The sequence below is a fragment of the Cydia fagiglandana genome, chromosome 20 (genome assembly GCF_963556715.1).
Source record: "Cydia fagiglandana chromosome 20, ilCydFagi1.1, whole genome shotgun sequence".
Classification (NCBI taxonomy): Eukaryota; Metazoa; Arthropoda; class Insecta; order Lepidoptera; family Tortricidae; genus Cydia; species Cydia fagiglandana.
In genome coordinates, this window is record NC_085951.1 from 2,881,059 (window position 1) to 2,903,069 (window position 22,011).

General features: G+C 36.0%; 2 protein-coding genes across 2 annotated transcripts; one reads left to right on the top strand and one right to left on the bottom strand.

The window, feature by feature from the left end:
* Positions 1 to 421: 421 nt before the first annotated feature.
* Positions 422 to 2,259, top strand: LOC134674591 (uncharacterized). Its single transcript, XM_063532703.1, has 4 exons — positions 422 to 796; positions 971 to 1,063; positions 1,667 to 1,773; positions 2,054 to 2,259. Exons 1-4 carry the CDS (start codon positions 599 to 601, stop codon positions 2,133 to 2,135), a joined length of 480 nt encoding a protein of 159 aa, XP_063388773.1. The 5' UTR covers positions 422 to 598; the 3' UTR covers positions 2,136 to 2,259.
* Positions 2,260 to 11,909: 9,650 nt separating this feature from the next.
* LOC134674401 (uncharacterized) lies at positions 11,910 to 21,909 on the bottom strand. Its single transcript, XM_063532471.1, has 8 exons — positions 21,554 to 21,909; positions 20,693 to 20,812; positions 19,562 to 19,666; positions 18,493 to 18,597; positions 17,797 to 17,901; positions 14,356 to 16,721; positions 13,781 to 14,014; positions 11,910 to 13,191 (listed from the first exon to the last, which is right to left on the bottom strand). The coding sequence occupies exons 1-8, from the start codon at positions 21,672 to 21,674 to the stop codon at positions 13,159 to 13,161; spliced, it is 3,189 nt and encodes a 1,062-aa protein (XP_063388541.1). The 5' UTR covers positions 21,675 to 21,909; the 3' UTR covers positions 11,910 to 13,158.
* Positions 21,910 to 22,011: the final 102 nt, after the last annotated feature.

Sequence of the window (22,011 nt, forward strand, 5' to 3'; positions counted from 1 at the left end):
CAAGTTTGCACCAACTTGGCAGCAACAATATGCGCCATCGCCTTATGTGGTTCATATTTTCATATGAATTTTGACTTTTGTGGACGGATGGACGTCGACGGACTATATAAAGTTGGTCAAGCAGATCTTGTTAGTAGAAAAAGGCAACAAATTTGAAAAATGTATGTGTTTTAAGTATCTAATTACAAGTTGACATTTTAGCATTTTTTTTAGCATATTTCAAAAAACTTTGGCATAATTGACCGTAGTTCTGTAGAAAGCGACCAACTTTTTATTTTTGTCAAAGTGACTTACACCCTAACTCATTGCATTGATAAAAAAATTGAGTTGGTCGTTTTCTGCATAACTATGGTCAATTTTGGCATAATCTAGACATTAGTCTAGCATTTTTTCAAAATCCGAGTTGGCAACACTGGTGTGTGTAACGGCCGAAAAAAGAAAAACGTTACAAAGCCGTCAAAACTACACGATTGATTTTTACCATTTTTTGGGAAAAATGTATTAACTAGTGGTATTTTTATATTGCATTAGCAAGTTAGTCAACTAGTTAATAAAACAAAGTGATAATAAGTGTTTTGTGCGCCTTCCAATTTATACAATGAAGGATCCCTTTGTGTCGGACTCTGCGATCGATTCTCCGGCCAGAGAAAGCCTCAGAAACGTCGACGGATGTTATAATAAGAACTTATTTAAGAACAAATCCTTCGCTAATTCCCGTCGTGCCTTACAGTCCGGCGCTGAGAAGATTTCGAGGACTTTTAGAACTGTTAGAAATACTTTTGGTAATCTGTCACAGGTATGTAAAACAACTTTAAAACAATCAATAACTTACGTCTAACTTATGTCTGATTTAACTAATTTTATTGAGAAATTTAGAGCATTTAATTGCATTAGCCTTAAAATTTGTACTATTTACTATTGTTGATTATACCACCATATCTAAGAGATGTTCAAATGAGGTGTTCTACAGCATTTCAGGCTGGGCGGAAGGCGCCGGCATCGCCTAGCGGAGACTGGTTCTCCCTGCAGAACCCCATCCACCCCTGTTACCAAGAAAAAACAGGTAACTGTCCATAATACCACAGAAGGCGGGAAGAAGTTAATAACTCGAGATATTCTTTTGCAGGAACTTAAAGTAAAATTACATAAAGTTCTAATTTCTTAAATTTTTCCTGCCAGTTTATCATCTTCTTCCCGCCGTGTAATGAATAATAATCATATGTTTTGTCTGGGACAAAGGGGCCCACAGGTAAGTTTTAATTGTAAGAGCTGGATGTACTACAATAGCAAGTTCACAATTTTGCCTATATGGTTGATGAAGTGTGCTATGGTTAAAAGTGCTTCTACCTTCCCTAAACCTGTGCCTATATCAAAATACTTCTCAATTTAGTATCTTCTTCCTCGTTCCCTCAATGCTGAGGATCGCGACCACATGCAACATCTCTCCATTGATTGTGGTCATAAGCCAATACGGGCCATTTAGTATAGATATATTTTAAGTGAAGCTTATTGCCGTGCAAAACCGAATGTTCTTTAATGGCACAACATGCTTACTTTTACTTTCATTTCTAGGGTGTATTATAGTCACATTTACATCTTACCTTTGCTACAAATCAAAGCATCTGTATCTATGGTTGCTTTAACTTAGGATACTGTGACATTTCAGGTACTAGGTAGGAGTCCTGCTAAGTTGTACAGCCCGTTTGGAATAGAGACACCTCACAGCCGAGATTTCAGAATGTCTCCGTATATGCCTGATACACCGGACCATGGGTATGTAGTGATTATAGTTTATTTAATTATATCCAGTATGGTAACTATCAAATATGTTTATATTTGCTGGCTATGCCTATGTATAGGATTGACTTTGTGTGTGTTCTACCTGTCTCTAGTTTTGTTCTATGAAAGACTATGAAAATTGGCCCAAGACCATAAAATTATAAAAAAAAACAGAATTCGGAAATATTCATAAAACTTGTGTTATCAAAGGGTTAAATCATACATACACCAGAAACACCACACACTAAACACCATAACTTCTCGCATTTTCCAGGTTATCACCAAAAAGACGCAAAGGCGTGACTCATTCGTGGCACATGCTCGCCAAGAAGAGACCGCGAGCGCTCTTCCACTGATGCCTTTCTACACGCACAATATACAGTGGCGTAGCGTGAACTAATCTAGCCTGGGCGAAGTCGCATCTGCGAGGCCCTTTTCTCTTTCAATGTGTATTCCCAAGGTAATGAAAAGGATTGGCTCTCACGGGACTAAAGCCGGGAACTATACGCACGCTCGCGGCGTCGCGGCAATTCAAGGTCGTTCATACATTTAGTCGATGTATATGGCCTTGTTTTGACGCTCGTGCGTCCAGTCCGCAGCCTAACTCTTAGCTACGCCACTGAAAATATATCCCACCGCTTATATGTAAGATTATATAGCTTTGTATTGTCCATATAATGCTATTGGTGCTATATTTAGGTCGGAGGTTTACCGAGTGTAATTGTGAATGCTTGTGACCAAAATAACATATTTGTAAGTTTCCAGATTGTCAATCAGATTCCCAATACTGGTTATATGTAGTGATGTACCGACTATTAATTTGGCCGACTAGCCGACTAATCGGCGTTCGGATGGCCGATTAGTCGGCCGGATCATTAGTTTCATCTAAGTACGGTTCAGATGCACTTAAAAACAACCGTTATACCCCTTTCTATTCGTCATATTATAAATATACATATAGTAATTCTGAAAAATGAACTAAATTAAAAAAAATCCTAAGGCTATATGTCATACGACAACCGGACAAGCAGACAAGAAAGCGACCAAGCGGTCAATAATTCAAACAAAAGTTTTCGTAAGTACCCTAAATAGGAATGTGGGGAAAATAGGTGAAAAACTTATGTTAAATATTTGCTGTATATTTCTTTTTGCCCTGTTTTTCTGTCATTTATAAAGTGCCGACTAATCGGCCATTTTTGCCGACTAGTCGCCGACTACAAATGAGGCCGGATAGTCCGCTTTCCCGACTAGTCGGTACATCCCTAGTTATATGCAAAGTGTGTGGTAGGGGCATACAATTTCATACATTCCTGAGACAGATAAGCGTGATAAGTTGACATGAAAATCCACCATAAATTATAAAAACAACCATGTAGCTCACAGCCGCCAGGATAACGCTAATGTCGTGCACACAATCAATACTATATTTCAAATAGTCCTAATAGTTTTAAAGTCATTTTACATATACCTAATTTTATTATCATTATAATGAGTTTAGTAAAATTTTAGAACCTGGATAAGTTAGAATTTAGTAATCAACTACTGTTATTTTGGGAACAAGCATCAAAGCTGGTGCTCAAGGAAAGAATGTATCATTATAAGCACGTTAACGCTCATATCGCCACCCTTTCAAGCATTATAAAAAGATATTGGTACCAGGAAATAATTTAAAGTATCACACACACACACACACACAAAGTAATCATCATGATTCAGAGCTGTGTGTGAGTGAAAAATATCAATGATATAATTTGACTTATTTATTCATATTACTCTGTGCTCCATTGAGACATTTTCTTAGTTAGACGAAGCTAATTCTGAACAGATTTCAGTGACATGAGTGTTAAGGTGCCACAATAAATGTCATATTCTTATGAAACCATGACACTTTCACACTCTCTCACTGCAAAGTTCATGAAGAATTAGCCTATAGTATTTTTCAAATGGCTTTGGCATGGTGAAAGCTGTTATCTTATATTAACATTTTTCGAGATTTTGCACTTTTAGGTTATAAATGGTATGGAAAGTATACCTAACCACCCAAGCCATCATCAGTCACCATATCCAAGCTAGTTGAAAAATACTATAAATGTATTAGATCTGAAATTGAGATCACTTTTATAAATTTCTTAAGACAATTTACTTATGACATAATCCAGTATTAGATACGCCAAATTTACGCTTCAAGGCTATAGGATAAGTTTTTATACATGTACGAGCTACGCTTCGCTATGACAATATTATAGGCTGCTATTTTTAATATTTAGGTAGTTATCTTGGCTGGAATCGAGTGTACCTTATTGGTAGCTATTCAGTACATATTTATTTAGTAATTATTTGTACAGAGTTCATAATTATTTTCCATCGTATTTTCACGGAAACCTACGAATGTGTCATGCTATTTCATTTTTCGCTACAAAAAGTAATGAGGTTGATTGAACTAGCATGAAAAATACGAACGTTTCCGGGAAAGTACGATGAAAAACAATTATGCACTACATCTGTAGCATAAGATAAACATAAAGCAACAAACACCTATGTTGGTTGTCAGAAAGTTGATATCTGATTGCAATGTTGTTCACTTTTGACGATATTAGCGGAACCCAAAAAGCTATAGTGTTAACTCCACACATCAGTTTACTTACCAAAACGCGCGCGTTATTTCACTTATTTCGTAGTCGAAATCTAGCGTCAAGTAGAGGATTTATCAGTACCGCTACTTGACACTAGATGTGGGCGACTGACGAAAAGTGATGCTCAACAATCTAACTAATATTACTAGCAGAAGGAGTTGAAAATAGATATAATATTGTTGAACATACTTCGTCCGTCGCGACATCTATTGTCAACTAGCAGTACTGATAAATCCGCTACGTGACGCTAGATGTAGACTGCATTTTTCCTAAAGATTTCTCGAATAATATGTTTGATACCTAGTTTGTGTTGTGATTTATTTATATTGAATATGGGATTTGAATATAACGGAGATTTGTGAAATACTTTGATTGCTTGATTATTGTGCATAAAGACTTTTTCACCACACCAGCTCGGAAAGAATTACTTTGCACTTCAAAAACGAATAGCGAAGTTGCATTTTATCCACATGTGAGGCAAAGTAATCAAATGCAAATTTTGAGTTGGTTTCTTATGTTTGCTGGTAGAATTGACTTTTAATGATGATTTTGGATGATAAATATTTAATAACATTCATTTGGATTTGATTTTGTTTGATATTTTACATTAATATTTGCTTCGGGTTGGTGTGGTGAAAAATTTTGTGTTTCACTCGGGGGCAAATTTTGTTTAACCCTCGTGCTTTAAAACCCTCGCTACGCCCAAGATTCCATTTTTCGAATCACTCGCTACGCTCGTGGTTCAATTTTGGAATCTTTCGCTTGCTCGGGTATCAATATTAGCACGAGCGGTTAAACAACAACTTTGCCCCCTTGTAAAACAAATAACTATTTTGGTAGTCAAGGAAATTAATTTATGTACCACTTTATACCTTGTCACAATAATAATAATTGAGTCGCTTAACTTAAAACTCGGGTATTAAGAAAAGGTAATAGGGTCGATATTTGCTTACCCGGATTTACCCGAGTTTGTAGTTAAGCGACACAATTATGAGATCTGTACCTTTCAGATTGATTGTGGGCTATTCATAAATTACGTCATTTCAATTTAGGGGGGGGGGGTCTGGGCATCGCATGACGGTAGCATGAAGTAGGAGGAAATAGGGTCATTTGAAGCATGATTTTTGGATGATTATAGGGGGGGGTCAAAAATCGTCAAAAATCGATGACGTAATTTATGGACAGCCCCTTGTCCCTGACAAGGTATGAAGTCATATTCCTAGATTTTCGAAGTTTCTGTATCACTCTTGCACTATTGGTGTGAAAGTAGCATGGAAACTTCGATTATTTAAAATGGTGATCTTAGCAATAATTATTGTTCATCAATGTAACGCAGCGGTCGGCAACCTTTTAGCAACCAAGGGCCACATAGCAGTTAACGAAGTGGACCGCGGGCCGCACTTTGTTTATATTTATGACTTTATCCGACATTGTCATTTGTCAATAATTACATACAATATAGCTAGGGAGGCTCGCGGGCCGCAAGTGAGAGGTTCGCGGGCCGAATGCGGCCCGCGGGCCGCTGGTTGCCGACCGCTGATGTAACGCATTATAAGGATGCTTCGTTGCGTCGATGTTATATGATGTAGGTATTGGCAAAAAACTAAAGCGCCCTTCGTCTATGTAGAGGCTATCACACTTACCTATGTATTACCTACTATAATGCGTTTTATTTTATATACATATTATACTGAATATACGATTTTTTTTCTATATATTTACTGATTTTACTTAACCTACTAAGAATTTTCCGTTAAACTCATAAGGCCCAATGGGCCTTTTTTAGGACGACAAACAGCGATCCACAAATAGGTAGGTACCTATATAATATACCTTGGGCATATGGGCATCATCCGTCATAGTTCCTCTACACGATGGGCCAACGCCGGCCACTCCAAGGGACGCATTTATGCGTTAGAGGGAGCAAGTGATATTGCTATCTCATTCTACCGCATGGCTGCGTCCCTTGGAGTGGCCGGCGCTGGCCCATAGTGTAGAAGAGCTATCAGACGTATTGGTGGAGGTCGACCATATATCTCGGATCTCCTACTACTAGCGACACTGGAATACCGGCTCACTGCTCTAGTGCTCTTGCAAATTGAGCTACGATAGAAGATTACCCAATCGTTTAGTAGGTAACTAATTTCGTTAAAACTTATTTTCACATCCCAAATATAGTTCGTTTTTTTAGCATTAGAAATAACTCCACAGAAGCAAGCATGCAGTTTTTATCAGGCTCTTTAATTGTTAATAATTATTGAATTATCTAATGTAGCATGGTCAATACATAAAATTTACTTCAAATTATTACCGCTAAAAGTGCCGGATTTGGAACCGCAAGCTTACTTCTGCGAAGTTCTTTCTAATGCTAAAAAACGGACTATAGGTCACTACTATAAAATGTCAACTTTGATTGTCCAAATTTTCTGTATTTTTTTTGTGTAGTATCATATCGACATGGACAAAGTGTAATGTACAAATAATAATGACGCTTAAATAACACTTGCACAGTCTGGGCTACTCTATTAGCAGATGACGCTGCCGAGTAGGTATAAAAACAAGTTACATATTTACCCCCTCAAAATGAAATAAAACAATAGCTTATTTATATAATTCGTTTTTATTATAAAATATATGACTTTACATTTGTTGCCTACCTATCTATTCTACCTATATCTTAGTTGCATATATCAAAACGAGCTACTACATTCCTTATCAATCATTCTTACTATAGTAGTAAGTATCTAATTTTCTAAGATCAGTTATGACACTTATGACTTGATTCTTAGGTATATAGGTTGGTAAAACCAATTTGTCTGTCAGTAAGAACCATGAAAAGTATAGTCATCCTTTTCTTTTGGGTGCTAGACTAGTGATTCGTCTAGTAGTGATAGATCTAGTGAAGACAAAGATAGTATGATTCTCTCTGTCTATGATTGAAATGAGACAGTCCTTTGACAAACTATACATACATACTTATACATAAGTTACTCTATGGTTTACAGTTTGTGCTGGTGCTGCACTCTGGCGGCAGAAACTTTGCAATAATACTCCCTATTCAACTTTCGCTCGATAGCTAAAAATCACGAACGTATTACTCTTCTAAAACGCACTTCTTAACCTTTTGAACGCCACAGACGGCAATTGACGTCAACGCAAAATCGTGACAACGACGCCAAAGCTTTTTGACCAAAATCTACTGCAAAACACCCCACTTCTAGGTTGGCATTATTTATTCACAAAACTAAATTTTACCCCCGTGGCGTCCAGTGGCACGGCAAATGGATGCGCCGTTTGGTGTTCAAAAGGTTAAAAATGTGTAATTATTTTCACACAAAAGCACACATTTCACTGCCAAGAACACGTACGAGTATGTGTGTTCATTATGTACTGGAAACGGGGCGCCCGGCACCGAAACTTAACTACGTGTAACATGTATTTAACGATAAAATCTTCGATCGACAAAGGAATGTAGTACACTCAATTGCCATTGCAACAATCCCAGTGAATTTACCTGCTAAATACAATTATGCACAGTTAAAAATCATTTAATTAATGTTTTTCTTATAAAACCTACTAAAAGTACAAAGTATCACAGCATCAACCGATCGATCGTCGATCCTCATGCGATCGATGATGAAGCCATAGACAGATCGATTAATTATCATCGATCGGTCGATGTCGTAACACCCTAAGATATCAAAATGCAGCGAGTAAAAGATCTACTGAAAGCATTTGGCAGGATAAGTATAACTGGGATTTGTATAGTATTTTTTCAACTGGAATGGTACGCTGATAGATGTCAGTTCATTAAAATTTAGCGACATTTGGCATTTTTAGATTATTAATTGTATGGAGATGACACCTGTCAGCATACCCTTCCAGTTACAAAAATACTATAAGGGAAAACTGTAGGATAAATCACCTATTACTGCCCGCCAAGATTACTTTAATAGTGTTTTGCATAATAGTTCTTTAACAATTAAGTACCTAAGTAAATGTCATAAAAGTCGCTTATGCTTGCAAGTCGCTTATGAAACGGCTAGCAATAGGCATTTTAACCTACTTAGCTTAACAAAAACTTGGTACCTCTAAGACTAGAGCTATTATATACAATTGTTTAGATCTAGATTTTTTCACTGTTTAAATAACGAATATGATGCACATAAAAGAGCGACAAAACATTAATTAAATGTTAGATAAGTGCCCTTTACCCTAATCTATAAAATTAGATTATGCAGTCTATCTCGGGGTGTCAGAAGTAAAAGAATATACTCCAATGTCATTATATTTAATAAAGATAAAAGCAAAGGGTCACCACTTTTTTAGCTGTCAGAAAAATGAAATTTATTCGATCGATGTGCCAAAGCTGGTGTAAAGTCCCATTTAGACGGATTCAAGAATTTGCATTTGGATTCAAGAAAAATGTACAGTTCGCGCGAACACATGCACTAGTTTTCTCTCCTGTGGGCATGTAAGTAATGATTTTATCATAGTTCTCTAAATAAAAGGAGGACCTTTTCACGTGGATAAGGGTTAAATAAGAAAATTAACCTATATAGCTCTTAACTCTTGTGTATGTGTACAGGAAAGACGTAACACAGTTTTCTGTTTGACCAAGGAGTGAAATCACTAATTAATAAATTATCTTAGCGTGATTATGTATCAAAATGAATTTACTAAGTATTTAACAAACAAATTATTGCAGTGGCAATATTGTCTTACTTTTTTTGGTCTTGAATTACGTTTTGCAGTTTAGATTCATGACATCTATCGCCGAGTACGATTGGTATCATGTATTATCGATCTGTAGTTACGCATTAAAGCAATTAAAATTATTTATGGCTATACCCATATTTACTTTCTATCGCTTTTTCAATCAACAGCAGCTTTGGTAAATCGACCGATGAGTATATATTTTGTCATATCTTTAACGTACCTACCCTGTCATGTTTTTAACGTACCAAATAACGATCACAATGTTTTTTTTTCTCGTGGACGATTAATCCAAGAATAACTAATGATATTTAACGTATTATAGACTAAAACGTCTACAACTCTAACCACTAAAGAAAGTCTTATCATTAATATAAAAAAAAAACAATGAACATAACTTTAACTCGTTAGACATATTTTTACAAATACATATAAATCTTAAACTGAAATAACTCTCCACTTAAAGTTACTTTGATATTATACTATATAATTATGGCATCTAGAAATATCAGATCCGATCTACGGCAAATGCCTGCATCAAATGAGCATCAAATACGGTTAAAATATTATGTTCGTTGTTACATTATATGATCGCGTAAATAATCTAAGTCAAAGTAATCATGATTAGAGTCTAATCATTAGACGCAAAATATTTTTTTAAAACATAAACATCAATGAATACTTTCACGAAACCTAGCAGGCCAATTGATCGACCGACGCTAAATCAATATTTCGCTCGATGAGGTATAAGATCTATTCTCGATTGATATATTGGTGTGGTTAGCTTAAAATAGGCTAACCCTTAGGGTGTTACCACACCAATCGATCGATGACATCGAGCGATGGGCGTGGTAACAGTTTTAGCTTAAATAGCGCAACAATATGAATAAAAGGACAGGGTTAAATGTTATGAAAGATATCGTAAATGTTTTAATTTAGTTCCGGGTACTTACGGGCATAAGTTCCACCTGTAACATGTAACCTATCGAGACCCTACTCAAAACATTAATAAAAAAAAACGGGCAAGTGCGAGTCGGACTCGCGCACGTAGGGTTCCGTACCATAATGCAAAAAAAATGCAAAAAAAAAAAAACGGTCACCCATCCAAGTACTGACCCTGCCCGACGTTGCTTAACTTCGGTCAAAATCACGTTTGTTGTATGGGAGCCCCACTTAAATCTTTATTTTATTCTGTTTTTAGTATTTGTTGTTATAGCGGCAACAGAAATACATCATCTGTGAAAATTTCAACTGTCTAGCTATCACGGTTCGTGAGATACAGCCTGGTGACAGAAGGACGGACGGACAGCAGTCTTAGTAATAGGGTCCCGTTTTACCCTTTGGGTACGGAACCCTAAAAATTGAATAATGATTAAGGACAGTGTCACAAAGTTACAACATAATATTTCATATTAGCAAACAACATTATCCCCATTGGTCTAAAATTTGAACTGATTTACTAAATAAGTAAATTTTGTGTCACACAATACGTTCCGAGATACACCTAAAAGTATAGACCGGGAGATAGTGACACTGTTTACTGGGTCATTTGTACCAGTATGGCGGTTCGTCAGGGGTCTAAGTACGTAATGAAGGAAAGAAAAATGATAGTCATAGCGCTGGTACCGGCGGCCCAATCGCGTGGGCGTTAGGCGGTAGCGTAATGCCATACTTCTCCGGTGTGACTTACAGCCCGCCATACTGAGGAGAACACATTAATTAAAAAAAAACAATTCAACCATTTGTGCCAAGCTAATTTTTGGACAGATGATCATCGTCGAGCAGCCATTCATGGACATCACCATGCCATACTCTTCGGACGGTTCCAAATGGCCGTCATACCGCCGCAAGGGAGTTAATTTTTTTTTTTGCTAAACGATTTGTACCTACCAGTATTGCATTTAAATTTTTGGAAAGTATTTGATAAAATGTGACCGTTATTATAATTGCCATACTTATAGTAGGGGGAAAAAGTGCTGCCATACTTGAAAAACTTATTTAATCGACACGTTTCAAAAATACGACTATGTATACGTAAAATAATTTTTTACAGCATGGCATCATCATATTCTGTTTGTTTGGATACAATTATACCTAAAAAAAATATTCCAGATTATAACTACGGGGCGGACGACTGTGAGACTTAAGCCAAGACTTAAAACAAAAAAATATTTTTTGACGATTTGTACCAGTATGGCATTTGGATTTTTGGAAATTATATGATGCAATGTGGCCATTATTATATTTGCCATACTTCTAATAGGGGGAAAAAGGGGCACCATACTTGAAATAAAAAAAAATATTGTACACATTTGCCACCTCCTACAGGTATTATGAGATTTCCATTTATGATCACACAGAAAGTCTTGAAAAAAAATTTGAAGATGGTACAAATCGTTTAGCAAAAAAAAATTAACTCCCTTGCGGCGGTATGGCGGCCATTTGGAACCATCCGAAAAGTATGGCATGGTGATGTCCATGAATGGCTGCTCGGCGATGATCACCTGTGCAAAAATTAGCTTGGCACAAATGATTGAAATGTTTTTTTTTAATTAATGTGTTCGCCTCAGTATGGCTGTGTCACACCGGAGAAGTATGGCATTACGCTACCGCCTACTTCTTTTTTATGGACTATCGGAAAATACGAGGATTTTTGTGGAACAAATCGTTCGACACTCGTATTTTATCCGACACGTTCGACTAACGCCCACGCGATTGGGCCGCCGGTACCAGCGCTATGACCATCATTTTTATTTCGTTCATTACGTACTTAGACCCGACGAACCGCCATACTGGTACAAATGACCCAGTAAAATGTGTCACTATCTCCCGGTCTATATTATAGTATGAAGCAGTTAATAAAATACCTATATAAAGATTAGAGCGAAGATATACATACCTATACCGTACTGATTTCGTCTGTGTTAGATGATGATGATTGTTAAAAACTGTCCTATATCCTTGCCTAACTCGAGCCTCAAACTATCTCGATACCAAATTTAATCTAAATTGATTCAGTTCCACGGTGTAAGCGCGAAGAAGTAACAGACAGACAGTCAAACAAATAGGCAGACTTTACTTTCGCATTTATAATATTAGCAGGGATGTGTATATTAAAACTCATTCTATCTTGTTATGGTTTCATTTTATAGTAAACAGGTTACAAGCTCGATTTTTTGTTACTGGCAACTCAAACTCGTTACGCATACTCGAATAAAAAAAAAGACGGTTTATTGAACTTTTTTAGTGTAATTTGTTCCATAAATACCTACTGTACTGTATATGGTACTGTTCTTTAAATATTTAATCAATTACCTCTTTTACAATTATGAATTCAAGAAAGGCAAGAAATCTCTAGGAAATTAGGACGGAAAACTATGTATTCAAGAATTTACTTTTATTAAAATACTAGGCAGAAGCATTCTATGGCAAGCTACTATTAGTTTTATTACAATATTTGACTTAACATTATAACAAAATTTTAACGCAAGTCACTTTTATAAGAAATTATTAATATAATTAACAGTTTAATTTACGCACTATGTTTTTTTAAAATGCTGCTGATGTAAATTGTACTTAAATATTGAAATATTTTTTAGTAAAAAAAAAAAGATTTACCCCTTTTAAACGCACTACCAGCCTCAATTAACTCACAATCTAATCTTAATCTGTCATTTGAGCTTATACATATGGGATAAAAAAATATAAGTATATTAACTAATTGGGTCTTGTAGTCTGTTTACGAATAAGTGGGTAAGTTTTTGCCAGCAAGTCAAATTTTGAATATATCCAATGTCAATAGTATGTACGGTAATATTAATTTTATAGTAGGTATCCTTAAGAACGAGTCCACGAGTCTTACTCGCACTCATATATAAAACATTACAACACGTGAACTAATAAAATATGCTTTAATCAGGTCCAACAATTCAAAAAACTACTACTTCCACAACTTAAATTTTATAATAAAGTAACGATTTAAACTTACTGACCTTACAAAGTTTACCTCTTAGAAGACTATTAGTTAAATTTAAAAATCCGGCCCATATCTTCGTTGGAATTTCTGTAACAAAAATTAGGATGAACAGTAGTTGCAATCAATTATATCTCAGTAATTAATAAATTTTGAAAACACAGCGTAATATGAAATGTAGAAAAATAGGATGCACTTTTTTTGAGGTAATACTAATAGGTATATAAAGATTATAAAGGATAACCTTTAAGACGAGGATGTCAATGATAATGTTGACATTAAGTTTCAAATAATCTCTTTTAAGTTACCTTAAAAGAATTGTTATTTGTTTCTAGACAAATAAATCAACTCAATGCCGATCAATCGACAAATGATGTTGCATTGAGAAATCAATCAACCGTAGAAATAAAGCAACGTGGATCGATCGATGGGTGTGGTAACATTGTTACATACTAGTCGATCGATCATCGATCGTGGAGAATGTTACGTCGATCGATTCGTAATCTATTGGCGTTGTTTTTGAGTAGATGATCTATACATGAATAGATGATCTATTGAAAATACACGAACTGACAGGTCTATCGGTTCGTGTATTTTTTATTATTACTCTTTCTTTTTAAAATCATCACTGCTGCTGGAAATCTTCCATTACGTATAATGAAAAATATAGTCAACATACAGACGGTGGCCGTTCTGGTCGGGTCAGAGGCCTCTTCATAGGCCTCGGCGGCCTCATATAAGGCATTCTTGGAATTTGTGACATGATACTCCTCTCATTCCACTTGCGGTACGGAGCCCGCGGGCGCGGCGGAGGCGGCCGCGGCGGCGGGGGCCTCGGCATGCACATTGTGAGAGGTCTCCCGCTCAGGTGATTAAGAGTCCGTATAATAGTTGGCTCCGTGACGAGTTTGTTCTGAAATTTTTTAAGGTTTTTTAGAAAGGTCGTCATTCAATGGGGAATAATTATATTTTAGAAAGAGCGATAAGTCTACATTTTTAGTAACTAGTTACTTACATGCTTTGAAGCTACCTACATCATCATAACATACGCCTAAATAGATTGGAAATATCACACACAGGGTAGTTGCAACATTTTAATTTTATTATGTTTTAAGAGTCTCAAAGCGATTGCTTTATACCAATAAATATTTTCTTTTAATGTTATTAACATATGAGTAAGGATCTCCGCAAATATCCGAAGGTCTAGGGTCTAGGGGCCCTAAGTGAGTATATAAACCAGTTTAAGTAACTCACCACATTATCCACATTCGTAGTGTCCGGAGAGGTGTATCTCTGCTCAAAGTCCTGCGAGTTACTTGGGTTGAAAATCAGCGGTTCCAGCTCCCGACTGCCACTTGGGGATGGCAAAGAAGGCGGCAATGACCCCCCGGGCTCACTGGCTGGCTTCAACCCCATACTTGATACACCCTCCGTCTTGATTGACAAATACCATTTATATAACTCCTTATTACATGTCTCCAACGACAACTCGAACCTATTCGTCATACTGTTCTTGAAGATCTCCCTATCAGTATTTCCTATAATCAATATCAGACTCATTGCCAATGGGATCTCAAAGGGCAGAATGCACACTCTCTCTAGGATATGACATGCAACACCAAAATCAAACGTCCGATTAGCGCGAACCATGAAATCTGTCAGATTTACGAAGACATTCTTGAACCGTGAAAAATTTTGTGTATTTGCTATTATTTTCATGAACACAACAGACAGGACTTCATCTCCCACATTATATTCGAGCAACTGTTCACAAACTGTCAAGTTCCAATTGTTAAGGTGTATCAAAGCGTGTTCAATTACTTGAACTCTGAGATCTTCATCTTCTACTGTTTTTGGAGGGGTTCTGGAAAGAAAATCTATAACTATTTCGACTAGGATTTTAGGCAACTCTCGTCTTTGGCACTCGTCGATGAAGCATTTGACGTATTTCTTTCTCAATATTGTCCACCTCGCAATATGATTATACTCTTGAATGAACTGTATTTCGCTAAGTTGTTCAATTCGCATCCTAAAAACGTTTTCTTCGATGAAACAGTGAGGGAAAGACTTTAGGTGAAACATATCTTGTTTGTTACACATTGAGATCAGATTGAAGAAGCAGACTCCACTTAGCGCTGCGCTTCTAAAGCGAGAAGGGATCGGGTAACATGAGATAGTCAGCGGTGGTCTTTTATATTCTGCCGTCGACTTATTTGTGGATTTCTGAACCAGGACAGTTCCATTTATTGTCGCAGGCATTACATTCAAAGCATTATCCAGTTCTGGTTCCTTGTGTATGGAAGTAGAATCGGCGTTTTGTTTTTCGCATACGGGTTTTTTCGCACTTGCGGTTTCTGGCTCGTCTATTTTTGAAGGTTGGTAGCTCACGGCGGTGTGGGACCTCTGGGTAAGGGGTCGGGGCACGTACTCCTCGAAGATGGAAGCCGAGCTACCCATCCTAGTAGAATCAAGGTCGTTATCGGTGGCGTAAAGTTGCAGCACGTCATCGTCAGAAATGTCAGAATCATAAGCGTCCCGTTGCCGCGTAATATTGCTTGGAGTATCGTTAAAATTATCACAAGCACTTTTATCGGAGATCGCAGTATGGTTAGACGTAGCGAAGTCTGGTTCTCCGCTATGTTTCTGTTCGGTTTCGACAGCAGTATTTGGCAGATAATTCTCCGATAAAATTCGGTTTAAATGACTACATTCTAATATAGTATTGTATTCCTCCTCTAAATACTTAGAAACCTTCTCCTCGAAGAGACTCATGTCACAATCCTCGTCCTCATTCGCGATATCAGGAAACTCCAAGTCCAGGGATTTCAATTTGGGTGCAAGCATTTCTAGTATTGAAGCGACTTCGTCCTGCTTGGTTTTATCGAAGCTTTGATTGCGTGGTGTATAAATCGGGCTGTACGGAGGAGCCGTTATTGAAGATGTGCTTAAGTTTAAGCCGTTTTCCATAGCAGTATTATCGCTTTGGGAGGAACTAGAAGACGAACTAGAAGAGCTGCTGCTGCTGCTGCTGCTGCTGTCTTCTGAAAGGGAATGCTCTGGTTCTAATATCTTCTCGATAAGGGGTTCTTCTAATTTATCTTCTATTAGGCTATTTTTTAACTTAGATGGCGAACTAAAAGAGCTGACGTTGCTGTCTTTTGAAAAGGAACGCTCCTGTTCCATCTGGGTGACGGATTCTTCTGAATTTTTATTGACTATTTGGCTTTTCTTCAGCTTAGTTATTTTGAGTTCGGGCAGTTTTCCGTCTATACGCACAAAGTCGTTGGAGGTGACGGTGATGCAAGTTGTGGTACTGGATCCGGATATATCTTTGGTCCAAGACAAATCCGACGCTGGTGCACTTGTGATAGATGTTCTTCTGGAGTCGTTATTGTTTTCTGTGGTGTTGGGGACTACAGGGAATTTAGCGACTGTATTCTGTGTGTCCTTGACAGGAGTTTTGACTTCTTTTTGACTGTAGCTCAGGATAGAAGGTGAGGTTATAGTGGAGTCGTCGTCCGCAGGCTTACCTAGCTTCCGCGGCCTGCCTCTTTGTCTTTTTGGGGGCGGACTTATGGCTGGTTGAATTTTTTTTGAAGCCTTTCGCTTTGGAGCTGCAACTGAAAAATGTTTCTACATAAGTAATCATACTTATTGACAATGGTTTCTACTAGTTGAATTGAGTGCTAGTTCGGTAAAAAGATTTTATCATAGATATAACGCATCTCGTTTGAGTGTCTTCAAAGCCGGATGTATTTACTTATTTAAAAATTTAAATCAGGCAACAATGCCTGTATTACAAATACCTTACAGACAAATACATATATTTATGTATTTTATAAACTTAAAACTAAACACTCTTTATGCGATAAAACGATGTGGCTCCGTTGAATCGGCTTCTCTTGTGTCGGATTCGGCAGTTTGGGCAATGATCTTATTTATCGTTATAAGTAAATTACATGAGATTCGTGAAATTTAAATGCAGAGCTTATTTAGTTTGTGTAAATAGATTACATAGAAAAGATAATTAATTTCGACTAGCTACCAATACGAGCTACGAATTACTATTAAGTAGTGTAACAATGATTTTATATGGGATAAAAATAAACAAAAAATTATTATATATGTTATAACACCCGCGTCTAGAACGAAGTAACCCCTCTTTAACCAAATAACCCATTAAAATATAACAAAGCATAACTGACTACAATCCAAAATATTTCCATAACATGCATAATAAAATAGTAGATAGATACTAAACCAAGAGTAGGTACCACAAATTAAGAAGAAGAAAAAGGAGAAGAAGAATACAAAGATAAAAAATTGCAGGAATAGTTTTCAATCAAATATATATTGTTTGCAATAGAAGAATCCCTCAAAGGGATAAGTTCGCCTTTGTACTTCTTACTAACTGTATGCTGTATGTTATTTTTAATGTCTTTTTGTACAATAAAGAGTTTACTACTACTACTACTAAGAATTTTATGCCATAGATGACCATGACTACTTTTACACTACTCTTCTTTTTTTACTATTTCTGCCATTTTGGCATAACTAAATTAAAAGCATAATAAATACTAAAACCACATTTATTATTTTTTACTTGTCTTTTATTTTTGTGCCTAATGTAAAAAACTAGGGGCAAATTATACATAGGTTTTTGACTAATGCAGGTACTGCAATGAATTGGCCTACCTTTTGGCTTCTTTGTATTTGCTACTTTCTTAGTCGTTTTTTTAGGTGGAACTTTAGCCTTTGTGGGCAACTTGGGCTTTTTCTTAGGAACGACCACAGCCGTTTCTATGAAGCATTAAATAAATATATAAATCAGGGGACATCATATTATTATGTTAAACACTATTAATAAAATTATGAAAATCTAATAGGGGATATTACTGCAATGTTCTGCCGCCAGAGTGCAGCACTAGCTCCTCTAGTAAACCATAGAGTAACTTATCCATACTGTGCCTTAAAAACCCAAATAACCCATTAAAATATAACGAAACATAAGTGACTAAAATCCAAAATATTTCCATAGCATGCATAAAATAGTAGATAGATAGAGATACTAAACCAAGAGTAGGTACCACAAACTAAGAAGAAGAAAAAGAATACAAAGCTAAAAAAATGCAGGAATAGTCTTCAATCAAATATATATTGTTTGCAATAGGAGAAGAATTTTATGCCATAGATGACCATGACTACTTTTACACTACTCTACTTTTTTTTACTATTTCAGCCTTTTTGGCCTAACTAAACAAAAAGCATAATAAATACTAAAACCACATTTATTATTTTTTGTCTTGTATTTGTGTGCCTAATATAATAAAAAAAAACTACAGGCAAATTATACATACGTTTTTGACTACTGCAGGTACTGAATTGGCCTACCTTTTGGCTTCTTTGTTTTTGCTACCTTCTTAGTCGTTTTTTTAGGTGGAACTTTAGCCTTTGTGGGCAACTTGGGCTTTTTCTTAGGAACGACCACGGCCGTTTCTATAAAGCATAAAATAAAATATATAAATAAATAAATCAGGGGATATAATTATATTAAACACTATTAATAAAATTAAGAAAATCTAATCTACACCAATCAATCAATTCGTCGGTGTTTGTCGAATCGATAGATGGACCAATAAAACGTTCGATCGACGATCGATCGATCGACAGCCATCAATCGATTATTATTGTTTTTATATTTTAATCGGTCGACATCGACCAATGTTCGATCGGTGATCTATTCTTTAATGGAGTTGCTAGCACTATAACCTGGTTCACCGTAAATTGTACCCACATACACTGTACTGTGCAATATAATAGCACTGTGTTTATACTGGAGAAACTTAAGTAAATAATTACTAAAAATAGGTTATAGAAAATCATGGTTTGTTGTGGGCGGCACTAACTAAGCAAACAAACCAAGTACCTATTCAGTCAAAAATCAACAACAAAACAACATTATTAAATTGCACAACGGGACTTAATCTGGTATTTAAGTGCTAGTGCGAAAACGTTCAAACTGATAAAAAATACTAAATTGAAATAATTATATACAATTGTATATTTTTCTTTGGGTTTTCCAGTTTTATAAGAATTTCTGTAGAAGTAAATTAAAAAGTAAAAGCCTGTTTTCCTGTTTTTTAGTGTTCCGTACAAAACTTTGTTTTTTTAATTTTAAGTCCAATCTTCTTTAATGCCAGCAACTGGCAGCACAAACCCTAGCTATTTTAATGTATATTATCTACTTCAGTTTATAATGTCTTCATTTATAATTTGGTGTGAAACAGGAACATAACATAAATAACTTATAAATTTAATTACACAAACGGGTCTACCGATATATAATCACTGAAACGTCGGAATTAAAGGTAAACATAAATTAAATTATATCCCGGTAGACCCGTTTGTGTAATTAAATATGAGTACACAACGCGAGAGTTAAGTGTTATAAATAACCTACCTGGATCCAGTATCTTCTTTTTCCTGCCTCTTTTCTTAGCCACAGGGGCCGGGGTACTCTCAGTGACTGCCACAGGGCAATCTTTAACTAACTGTGCTAGAGCCACTGAAAAATAAACACGAACAACTAAATACTTTTTAATTTATAACTAATTTAGACAAGCAATTATAATTTGAACTCACATTTATAGACGTGTCTATCGCGAATTTATTTTCTGTGTCGAATTGTTGGTAAATAAAGGTATCATTAGGAGTCTTTCATCTTTAGTGTATTCAAAGATTTATCACAGACAGCTTCACAGTACCGTTACAATAAAACACCTTTGCACACATTTACTGTATTCTCTCTGTGTTATGTACCTACTTGGTTTGTGCAATAAAGTGTTTACTACTATATTCTTACAGTAGATGCGACATTTGAAGGTGTGTAAACAAAAAGAAAAGGGCTTCTGGTAGGTATCAGTAGCTCAGTAGGGAAACACTCGCTACAGCAATTAGTTAACTTCGCAATTAAGCATAGTTGCATCCGGCTGAATTGATCTGATGCCGCAGTAAAAGTGTTAAGAGAGATTCTATCGGTGTTCTGAAAGGTCACTAGTTTGAGTCTTGCATGAACTGGTGAATTATTCCTTTAATATAACATTTTATCAAAGACAGGGCTCATACTAACAAGCGCTTTTCCAACACGCATTAAAAAAGTGCTTGAATCTGTCCGCACGTTAAATTAGATATAACTACCAACGCTTAAAGTTGAAAATCCAACAACACTTAATAAAAAGCGCCACCGCCATTGTGTGAATAAATACACATGTATCCATTTGTGTCATTCAAACGCTTTTCTAACCCGCATTGTAAAAGCGCTTGTGCCAATGAGGCCTTAGACACCACACTGCACATCAGTTGGTAGTTACCTCACTCAACTCATTCTTAGACTAAGTTTAGTATTATTGGTTTGCTGAGGTAGTTTTTTTATTTTATTTTTATTTTTATTTTATTTTATTTATTCAGAACACATACAGTCATAAAAGATACATATGTTAGAGGTGCGTAATACGCACATAAATCTTAATACTAAAAAGACCTGGAGGTTCATGTGTTATGTGTTAATATGCTTAATAAAATTTGTAGTAACCTTCATTCATTCTGTCAATCTTCACATCATTCTGTGGGTTCATGGTCAGCATCTTTTTCAGTTCAAGTTCTACAGGACTTTTTTGTTCCAAGATCTTTTCACCAATGGCATTTTTAATACCTGAACAGATAAAATACACATATTAGCATACCAGGTAAAGGGTAATAACACTAATAACTATGCGTAACAGTAGGCTCTGGGCCGTCTTAAACTATGCTGGGGCCCTTCGGCACATAAGACTTTGGGGCCCTTTTGGAAAGTAAAGAAAGCGAATTGAACTAACATTTTTCTACTATGATCTTCTATTTATTATGGGTAATCAAATATACTGTTACTCTGTCCTTCGGGGCCCCCTGAGCACAGGCCCCATGTGCCCTTACGTAAAGATGTTAAGGTACAGTTAACTGGCTAGGCGGTTGGAAGTTAGTCGAGACTTTAATCATTTATATGGCAGTGGGCCGCAGTTCAATCATACTAGACAAGGTAAAAAACATGCAATGGGGCTGGTTACCAAATCTGCAAGTGAACTACCAGACTGATTTTTTTAAATATGGCAGTATGCTTGTAAAATACAATCACCAAATGTTAAAAGGTAATAAAATGAAGAGCTACCTGTAGTAGTAAAGATGTCTGTAGGAGTAATGAAATGTTTTAACATAGATGTCCTAAAATCCAACCTGTATTGTCCTTAAAACCTAACATAAATATGACCTTCTAACATATGTCTTAGTTTAATAGATTTCGAGATGGTTAACAGTTATAAAGCTCGATTCAAGTATCCAATTCCAACCTTGACGACCATGACGAGTTGACCAGAAATTTTGCAGAATTGCAAAAAAATATTATAACATGAATACTTACTTTTAGCCGGAATTTTTAATTTTATAATGTTCTTTGGTTTGAATGGTTTAGCTTTTGATATTTTTTCTTTTGGTGTTTTCAGTAAAAATGATGAACTTTCAGTTTTCTTTTTCGGTGCCATTCTTGATATAGTTCACAGGTTTTTATTTCAGTGTTCTAATCAGGAATATCGTATATTATTTTACTCTCACTAACAATAATATTCTTATTGTTTAGGTTTGCTTTCATATCGTACTATCGTAGTGATAATTAATAAATAAAACTGTATTTTTTCACATTTACAATGCAATGGAAATTGCAACAGAGGCAAATAGAAAAGGAAAGGAAATATCCAAAATATTTTGCATCAAAATATTAAGCCGATTATACATCTGATTACACCATGTGAGTAAACTTTTTAATCAAGAGGCGTATTTAAGTAATGCATTACTCAATATGTTTTGTTCTGCTGCATCGTG

What these genes read in the sequence shown, in the direction of transcription:
- LOC134674591 (XM_063532703.1), top strand. Translation starts at nt 599, where the DNA reads ATGAAGGATCCCTTTGTGTCGGACTCTGCGATCGATTCTCCGGCCAGA. An exon ending in CTTTTGGTAATCTGTCACAG is followed by an intron (nt 797 to 970) that starts GTATGTAAAACA and finishes GGTGTTCTACAG; the next exon opens with CATTTCAGGCTGGGCGGAAG. An exon ending in CTGTTACCAAGAAAAAACAG is followed by an intron (nt 1,064 to 1,666) that starts GTAACTGTCCAT and finishes GTGACATTTCAG; the next exon opens with GTACTAGGTAGGAGTCCTGC.
- LOC134674401 (XM_063532471.1), bottom strand. Translation starts at nt 21,674, where the DNA reads ATGGCACCGAAAAAGAAAACTGAAAGTTCATCATTTTTACTGAAAACA. An exon ending in GATTGACAGAATGAATGAAG is followed by an intron (nt 19,667 to 20,692) that starts GTTACTACAAAT and finishes TTTATTTTTCAG; the next exon opens with TGGCTCTAGCACAGTTAGTT. An exon ending in AAATACAAAGAAGCCAAAAG is followed by an intron (nt 16,722 to 17,796) that starts GTAGGCCAATTC and finishes AACATTTTTCAG; the next exon opens with TTGCAGCTCCAAAGCGAAAG.